This window comes from Rana temporaria, chromosome 11 (genome assembly GCF_905171775.1).
Source record: "Rana temporaria chromosome 11, aRanTem1.1, whole genome shotgun sequence".
Lineage (NCBI taxonomy): Eukaryota > Metazoa > Chordata > Amphibia > Anura > Ranidae > Rana > Rana temporaria.
Genome location: NC_053499.1, coordinates 112,500,317 through 112,510,252, shown reverse-complemented (window position 1 = coordinate 112,510,252; position 9,936 = coordinate 112,500,317). Strand labels below are relative to the sequence as shown.

Genomic DNA, 9,936 nt, shown 5'->3' with positions numbered 1-9,936 from the left:
TACTGTGCAATCGTAGACACAAGATTCCGACTCCCCGCGGGGAATGGGCGTTCCTATGGAGAGGGAAGGTGATTGAAGGCCGGCTCTGGCACGTCACGCTCCCCGAAGACAGCCGGAACAGGTCTCGGCTCTTCACGGCGCTATACGGCGCCTGCGCACAGACTATGCGCAGGCGCCGTGAAGCGCCAAGTCCTATTTCGGGTATTTCCGGAGAAGCGTGACGTGCCAGAGCCGGCCGTCAATCACCTTCCCTCTCCATAGGAACGCCCATTCCCCGAGGGGGGTCGGAATCTTGTGTCTACGATTGCACTGTGAGTACGGGACTAAAAAAATAAAGACAGGCATACTGTAGCTCGCGCTACTATGCCTCATGTTATGCTAGAGGAAAACAATTTTTTTTTTTTTTTTATTAATAGGGTGAACCCCCGCTTTAAGTCGGTCGGATGAAGCCTATTTTCAGGCGTATCTAGTTCTGTGGGCACGGCGCACAGATGCGACGGCGCATAGTTAAGCCTCTTTCACACTGGGCGGATCAGTAATGATCCGCCCGTGCACCTCCGCTTGCTCAGCGAGGATCGCTCCATTGATCCCCACTGAGCCGGCGGATGACAGGGCGGTCCCCGCACACTGTGCAGGGACCGTCCTGTCTTTTCACCGCTCCCCCCTATGGGGGGATCGGATGAACACGGACCGTAGGTTTTTCCTCCATCACACTTTGGCGGATCGGAGCGGGTCGGATGTCAGCGGGCATGTCACCGCTGACATCCGCGGCTCCATAGAGGAGCACGGATCGCCCGTTCAGGTCCGCCAAAAAAACTGACAGACGGACCTGTACGGACGCTCAGTGTGAAAGAGCCCTTACACTTACGCAGCATATATCGAGATACGTCGGCGTAAGTGCTTTGTGAATACGGGCCATAGAAAAGATTTATAATGAAACAGTTAACCTGCACTCCTACAACAAGTAAGTAAACAGTAACATAAGTGAAAAAAACGTATAATAGCTAAATAATAAAGAAGCCGTACTTGTTTATTTTACGCTTAGTACAAATCATCAGGAATAGGTGAAAGGTTCAATTTTACAGAAATATGTGGAAAACAGCATATTATTATGTCATAGTATGTTATTATTATTAGCATATTATTATGTCATATGCTGTTTTCCACATATTTCAATAAAATTGAACTAGCCAGAACTAATAAGTTCATGTACATCCGTGACCTATCAATAACAACAGTTCTGAAAGTCATAGTTACTTTTTTTTTTTTAAGTAAATGCGTGACGGGAACGTTCAGCCTTCCGTCTTGTTTCCAGGGGCAGGAAATAAGGGATGCTCACTACAGAGCGGAAGTAAAGCGAGTTTAGCTTTTCTGATTTTACGTTGTGAGGGTTTGCCGAGGCGGGAGAGTTTGGCGAAGTATGGCTACCTCTTCTAGTATTGATGTGGACGCCACTCAACACCTAAGAGACATTTTAAAGCTGGATCGCCCGGGGGGTAAGAGGTTTTCATTATTGTGCGGCGGAAGGAGCTTGTAAAGAAGGTGTTGCGGGGAGTGGTGGACCGCTGTGTATATAAACTACGGAAGGGAAAGTGGAATGCCTGCTAGAATGGAGGAGAATTTGTTCTGTATGGCAAGATCCTTGAGTAAATTGATATGGCTGGGGAGCATGTTGTATGAGAAATACTGATTATTGTTTATAATTTTTTTTTTTTTAGCTTTACTGCCCAAATTGCATTTACCAGTTTCATTTTCTATTCCACTATCTAAATGTTTATTTTTTAAAGGGGAGTTCCAGCCAATATTTATGTTTATTAAAAGTCAGCAGCTACAAAAAGTGTAGCTGCTGGCTTTTAAAGTGGTTGTAAACCCCCGGATATAACATTATTTTAAAAATTAGCACATATCACAGGCAGCTGATCGCTGCCTGTGAAAGTGTACTCACCGCCGTCATTAGTTCTAAAATCTTATTTTTCGTTTTGATGACGTCACCGCGCTTGCGCATTGTAGCCCCGCAAATCCGGCATCTGAATGTGTGGCCGATTTTCATTTCCATTCTTTCCGGCCCTGAATGTGAGCGAGCTGCGTGGGCGAGCTTCCCCTCTGTCCGCAGAGGAGAAGTCTCGCGATGCTATAGTCCTCCTGTTCCTGATACTCCCCCTCCCGTGTGACTGAATATTGCCGTGTATCACGGTTGCTGCGGTAACAGCAATCGACATCGAGGCTTGGTAACGGCTCTACGGCGCATGCGCGAGATTTAGACCAGGGAATCAGGAAGGGCGGAAGTGTCGTCAGATAAGGATTCACTCAGCAGCACTAACAATGGCGATTTCTATGTCCGGAAGGAGAGAAAAAAACAACGGTTGTTAAAAGGTATTTGCGGGCCTCGTTTTTCACATTCTTATATGCAATATGCATTGCCATGCCCTTGTGTGACATGCTATTTAAAAAATAGAAAAAATCGTCCAGGGTTTACAACCGCTTTAATAAACAGACACTTACCTGCTCTGGCGTTCCAGCGACGCGCCGGCCGGGGCTCTGCTCCTCTAGCCCCCCGCCCCCCCCCCCCCCCGGCCGGCGTCTTCATTGTCAATGTGGGCACCCGGCCGTGACAGCTTTCGGCTTCACGGCCGGGCACCCACTGTGCATGCGCGCGCGGCGCTGCACTGTTTGATTGGACAGGCGATCGCCCAGGACCTATCACGTGTCCTAGGCAATCGCCTACAGGGAGGGGCTGCCAAAAGGCGATTAAGCTTAATTGCCTTTGCAGCCCCTCGGCGGAAGGAGGAAGTGGGACAGGAAGTCCCCTTCTCCTGAAGCCCCCACTCCCCCCCCCAAAAAAATTACATGCCGAATGTGGCATGTAAGGGGGTGAGGAGTGGGATAAGCGGAAGTTCCATTTTTGGGTGGAACTCCGCTTTAACTCAAAATCCATGTTCTACTTCCCTGCTCTGTGCAAGGATATTGCATAGTGCGGCGGCATAAACGGGTTGTTAAACGCTTGTGGGGAAAAAACCTCTTTTAGTGCACCAGCCCCCGTTTTTTTTTTTTACTTACCCGACCCCGTTCGGTCCTGCACAGGGATGATCACACCCTCTCCAGCCGATGGTGTTCCGATTGGATAGCTAGCAGTGCAGGCATTTGTTCCCACTGCTATCAATCAAATCCAAAGACATGGGAGCCGGGGGTGGAGCCAAGTCCTGCTGTCTGCGTCAATAAACACAGCAGCAGAACACAGGAGAGCGCCTGCACCGGTGCCCCGAGGGAGAGCGATTCTCCAACGGGGCACTCGAGAAGAGGAGGAGCTAGGAGCGCTGCTGAGGGACCCCGGAATTGGAGGATTGAGGCCACTCTGTGCAAAACCAACTGCACAACGAAAGTAAGTGTAAAGCCTTGTACACCCGACCGGTTTTCGTGGCAAGGAAACTGCCTGGAGAGCATTTGGCTGGGAATCTCGGCCGTGTGTATGCTCCCTAGCGGTTTTCCTGACAGGAAAACTGCCCGGGAAAAATTGAGAACCTGCTCTCTCTCTTCCCGTTAGGATTCCCGGCAGAGTGTTTCCTGCTGAAAAAAACGGACGTCTGTATGCTTACCTTTCCGAGGTAAACCCGCGCATGCTCGGTAAGACTTTGACGCATGCGCGGTAGCATACAAGGTTAGTGTGGGGGGTAGCAAGATGGTGGCAACGGCATCAAATGTGACGTAGTCGATGTCAGAGTTCTTGCCATTCAAAAGAACGGCAGTTCTTTTGAGTGTCTGTATGCACGGCTTTGCAAGGCAAGCTTGCCAGGAATCCCGTCCGGAAACCCAAAGTTTTTTTCCTGACGGGATCCCGGCCGTGTGTACAGGGCTTAACATGTTTGTTATTTAAAAAAAATAAAATGTAACGTCTTTACATATCCTTTTAGCCTAGTACACATGGGCCAAATGTTGGGCTGCATCGGCCAGTTCAGTAGAAAACGGCTGACATTTAGCCTGTGTGCACTGGAGTCAATTGGACAGAAGCCGACTTCTGTTAAAGGGTCATGACTGAAAAAAGGCCTGCCGCCCAGTTAACGATTATCGCACTCAGCGATTTCTGGGGGGGGGGGTGTCCCCTTGTCAGAACACAATAAAACAGCAGGATGGGATTGCTGTACTAATGTCAAATGGTCAGTACAGCGGCTCCTCCTGTATTTTTTTTTTTTTTCATTCGGCCCTGCTCAGTTGAATGAAAAAAAAATATATACTAGGGTGTATGGGGCTTTACCTTACATCGCTGCGTCGCTGGAACCATGGAGCAGGTAAGTGTCTTTTTATTAAAAGCCAGCAGCTACACTTTTTGTAGCTGCTGACTTTTAATAAACTTAAAAACAGGCTGGAACACCCCTTTAACCTTTTTCCATCCAACCTGTGTGCAGGAACACTCCCAAGCTAGGCTGTGGGATGGCCACTCCCCCCCACTCCTTCTTTACAGTGTGATCGGCGAAGGTGTCGGGTTAGTTTTCATGGTGGTAATTTTTTTTTTAACCTTATTGCAGTGACTGCGTTAAGGTAAAACATGTTTTTACATGTGGCGCCGCTTCGCTTAGGAGGTTAATGATGGGATGTGGGGTTCCTGCACCTCTGGACCCCTTTACATTACACAGCCCCCCACAGTTTGTTACACAGACGCCCCTTAACAGTTCTGGACCCCCTGCATGTTACAGACCTCCCTACATTACAGCCCCCCTCTACAATACAGCCTATACAGACCCCCTCCCTACAGTAGGAATGGATAGGAGCATCTGTCTCCTGTCCATTCATCTCCAGTGCAGCTGAGGCTTCAGAGGAAGGGACTGGGAAATATCTATCCTCAGTCCCTTTCCATGTCTCAAAAGGGAGATGTCGGGGTGTCTATTAAGACCCCTGATATCGCACCAAAGCCCCCCAACAGGGCTAAACAAAGTTAAAAGTGGAACAAGAGAGATTGGTGATTGTGACTCGGGCAAATGCTCAGTATTAGCACAGATACTAGTATCGGCGCAACCCTACCTGTAATGGGAGTCATGTAGTTCTGGTGAGTAGGCTGTGTGACAGGTGTTGGAGGAAGACCCATAGTCACTTTACCGCTGGATAAGGCAACTTTTGCACCATTGGAAATCCATTGATGAAAGTTTATGAGCACTATACTTGTATAGTATTGATTTTTGGACACTATATATACTATTTTTATTTATTTTATACCCACTGGAGACATTGCGGGGTAAAAATTAAAGATGAAGCACTCGCAATGCCACATCTGTAAGTTGAAGAGAGAACATAGAGGGCTACTTCTTGCAGTAACCGTGGGTCTGACTTTTTAGGCATTGGAACAATGGAGAAGTAAATATCAAAAATATTTATTGAAAAAGTAAATGGTATATTAAGTGTTCAATAATTAAAAATCGTATAAAAATGATAGTTTGTACAGTGAGCCCCTTGTGCGTCTACGCGTTTCGCCGTTAGGCTTCTTTAGGACACGATCAAGGTTCAAAAGAGAATGAGTCTCACTGTCTGGAATGCGATACATTCAAATTATAAATCCAACAAAAAAACATACACATATCTTACGTTTTATTAAAAGGATATGCTGAACTTTCTAATGGACAACTAAGCGACAACAGGACATAAAAAAATAGAAACATAGAAGTAGGTGTGGTAACTTAGGATGGATTGAGCCTCATGTACAAAATCCGGTAAACAGGAAAAATTGCCACAATATGAAAGATTTCCAAAAGATTGTAGAAAAAGTAGGCAGCACATATGTGATATTTCGCCTTTTTGAAAAAAAATCGACATCGGCCGATTATGTAAAAAAGGCCGGTTGTCAGGCATCTGAGACAGGGGCGTGCTGGGTGGAATGACCCCCCCACCCGTCCAGCGTCTGCTGCCTGCAGCTATCACGACCGCTTTTCAGTGGAGGAAGTCTGCTATATTTTGGCCTCATTTGTTGTTGCTTATCCTTCTTTACTTTTTTCTGACTCTACACCTTAATTGCGTCTGTATAAGACCTCAAGATCGGGGAGATTGGTTCCCACGTTTTTTTACCTGTTACCAGTCTGGCTGCTGTCTTCTGGACGACTTGTAGACGTGAAATTTGGTATTTGGGAAGTCCTAAGTAGAGGGAGTTTGCGTAGTCAAGTCGAGAATTGATGATTGTTCCAACCACTACTGCTGTATCCTCTTCTGGGATGACGGGGATAAGTCTAAGTAGCAGGTGGAGAAGATGGTGAGAACCGCTGACTACTGCTCCTATTTGTGTGTCCATCGTCATGTCAAAGATTAGAACCAGCTATGTGCTGCCTTTCTTTTTGGAGTCTGTTGAAAGTTTTTTTTACACTTTGGTAATCTGTATACCACTGGATATCTATTGGATTCATGAATAGGTACTTCCGTCTAATATCCAAATCTTTATATACTATCTAACAGTATATATACTGTACTTACATTATGCTTTATTCATTAGAATCACCTGTGTGCTGCCTACTTTTTCTACAATCATTTGGAGATCTTTTATATTGTGGTAATTTTTCCATTTACCCGATTTTTATATATGAGGCTCAATCCATCCTAAGGTACCATACCTACTTCTATGTTTTCATTTTTATGTCCCATTGTCTCTTAGTTGTCCCTTAACCACTTAACATGAAAGACGTCCACAGCGGGGCTCTCAACTGCCGGATGGATGTCCCTGGACGTCTTGCTGTTTACGCACCCCCCCCCCCTTGCGCCGCCGTGTTACGTGGTGCCGATGCGCATGCCTGGCGGCCGCGATGTCTGCCAGGTACCTGTGATCGGCAGTTACAGAGGCAGGACGTGGAGCTCTGTGAGTAAACACAGAGGTCCACGTCCTGTCAGGGAGAGAGGAGACCGATGATGTGTCCCTTGTACATAGGGACACAGATCGGTCACCTCCCCCAGTCAGTCCCCTCCCCCCACAGTAAGAATCACTCCCAGGGTACACATTTAACCCCTTGATCGACCTCTAGTGTTAACCCCTTCACTGCCAGTCACATTTATACAGTAATCAGTGCATATTTATAGCACTGTTCGCTGTATAAATGTGAATGGTTCCAAAATAGTGTCAAAAGTGTCCGATATGTCCTTTGCAATGTCACAGGCCTGACAAAAATTGCAGATCTCTGCCATTACTAGAAAAAAAAATAATAATAAAAATGTCATAAATCTATCCCCTATTTTATAGGTGCTATACCGTGTGCAAACCAATTAATGTACGCTTATTGCGATGTTTTTTTACCAAAAATATGTAGAAGAATGCGTATCGGCCTAAACTGAGAAAAAATATTTTTTTTGAAAAAAAAATTGGGATATTACTATAGCAAAAAGTAAAAAAAAAATCTTTTTTGTTTATAGTGCAAATATCCTCCATATCCAGATCACCTCTGCGAATACTAGTATCGGTATCGGGACAACCCTAGTTTGCGCAAAAGTTATAGCGTGTTTTTTATTTTTATTTATTTTTTTATTTATTAAATTTTTTCGGTACTGCGACATTATGGACACTTTTGACACATTTTTGGGACCATTGGCATTTTTTTAGCGATCAGTGCTATAAAAATGCATTGATTACTATAAACATGCCACTGGCAGGGAAGGGGTTAACACTAGGGGGCGGGGAAGGGGTTAAGTATGTTCCTTGGGTGTGTTCTAACTGTAGGAGGGGGGGTGGCCTCACTAGGGGAAATGAGTGATCGCTGTTCATACACTGTATTAAAAAGACGGTCAGGCATTTCTCCCCTGACAGGACCGGGAGCTGTGTGTTTACACACACACAGCTCCCGGTCCTCGCTCTGTAACGAGCATTCTCGGGTGCCTGGCGGCGATCGTGCCCGCCGAGCACGGGAGTTGGGGACGAGCGGGGGGCCCGTGCACGCCCCTATTGGCTGTTGGGCGAGGTGACGTATAGCTACGTGCTCTCACCCAGCAGAGCCGACCTGCCGCCATAAAGCTGCGGCGGCTGGTCGGCAAGCAGTTAGGCTAGTGCCATTGTTGGTTCACAATTACCTTTTCCTTCGATTTCCCTTCTAAATGTTTTTTTCTTTGTCTGAATTTCTCACTTCCTGTTCCTTCTCAGTAAGCTGTTCTGGCTGACAAACCCCCCCATGGATGATGGGGTAAGCTTACTGAGGAGAAACAGGAAGTGAGAAATTCAGACAAAGAAAAAATAATAATTAGAAAGGAAATTGAAGGAAAAGGTAAGTGAACCAACAATGTACTAGCTTAAAGGAACCTATTTAGAAAATAAAAAACAAACCTTTACAATCCCTTTAAGACAGTTCAACATATGCTTTTTAATTATTAAAATGTAAGATATGTGTTTGTTTTTTTTGTTTTTTAATTTATAATTCGAATGTATCTCATTCCAGACAGTGATACTCTTTCTTGTCATCTCTTTTGAACCTTGATCGTGTCCCGAAGAAGCTTAACGGCCAAAACGAGTAGACGCGCAAGGGGCTCACTGTACAAACCATAATTTTTATGATTTTTAATTATTGAACACTGTTATACTATGTATTTTTTTTCAATAAATATTATTTTTGATATTTACTTTGCCATTGTTTCCATGCCTAAAAAGTCCGACCCTCGGTTACTGTAAGAAGTAGCCCCTCTACATCAGGGGGTAGTCGAGCATTTGTTTGCACCTATGCACTTTAGAGTGAATATTTTGTATAAGATTTCACATGTTAAAGGGTTTGTAAAGAAATTATATATTTTTTTTAAATAACAAACATGTCATACTTACCTCCACTGTGCAGCTCGTTTTGCACAGAGTGGCCCCGAACCACGTCTTCTCGGGTCCCTCGGCGGCTCTCTGGTCCTCCCCGCAAGAACTCTACGCATTCATGCGAGCTCCCTCGTGTTGTGTGGAGTCCTTGCGGGTGCGCTCCCATGATGCAGCGAGCGGCCATAGCCGCTCGCTGTATCACTCGTCCCCGCCCCTCGGCACGCTGCGTAATTGGATGTGATTGACAGCAGCGCCAGCCAATGGCTGCGCTGCTTTAATCCATCAACTCTAGCCAATCAACGGCCAGGCTGAGCAGCGAATAGGATGTCGGGGCCAAGCGCGGGACTTTCGAGGAGTCGGGTAAGTATAATGGGCCTGGGGGCGCTATAGTCGGAAGTTTTTTCACCTTAATGCATTAAGGTGAATTTTTTTTTTTTTTTTTTTTTACCTTTTACAACCCCTTTGACCTATGGTCATCCACTGAAGACATCTAGTTGTTGTTCACAATATTGCCCTTTTTTGCGTTTAAAAGTTGGTGTGTGTGTGTGTGTGTGTGTGTGTGTGTGTGTGTGTGTGTATATATAGGGCGCGCGTTTTATCACAAATTTTCACGCAGATAAAACAATCATGGCAAACAACGTGTTTTGTGTCAGTTTTTACTTGTTATACCAGCAATGCTCGTACACATATAGATAGTTTTTTTGGCCCAGTTACTTACTCTGGCTCCATCCTTCACTTTTATATAGTCCCCAAGCTCCTAGTGTCCAATACAGGATTAGCTGCAAAACTCATCCTAGTACTGCTCTTTCACTTTACATGCTCCTCAGGGGTGAACACTACAAAGCATGGTACCCTCTGACTACTCTGTGTACCTCCAGTCTCCAACCTGTGGGCTCTTTGCCAAATATTATCCAGCTGGCTGGGTCACAGTATGCTTTGGGGTGTTTAGATTATTACAAATCAAAAATTTTCCAGGCAATTGCGCTTTTTAAAGTTTTAAACTTCATATACGCATATAATTAAGTGTACACCTGTGCCAAAGGCCATGCTTGCCTGCATTAGATGCACATGTGTTTTGTGTATCTGCTTTCTGGCAGTCCCATCCATTTATATTGTCTGCTGCATGTAGACAGCCCTGCTCCCAGTTTGACATTCATGTGGGTGCATATCCCTGAACTCGTGTCTGTTTG

At 45.6% G+C, this 9,936-nt stretch overlaps 1 protein-coding gene across 1 annotated transcript in view; it reads left to right on the top strand.

Moving 5' to 3' along the window:
* The first annotated feature begins 1,319 nt into the window (after positions 1-1,319).
* Positions 1,320-9,936, top strand: part of EDC4 (enhancer of mRNA decapping 4) — a 223,359-nt gene continuing 214,742 nt past the window's right edge. Inside the window, exon 1 of the mRNA XM_040328833.1 lies at positions 1,320-1,496. Coding sequence (XP_040184767.1) covers positions 1,421-1,496 — 76 coding nt within the window. The 5' untranslated portion in view covers positions 1,320-1,420. The remainder of the gene's footprint in view (positions 1,497-9,936) is intronic.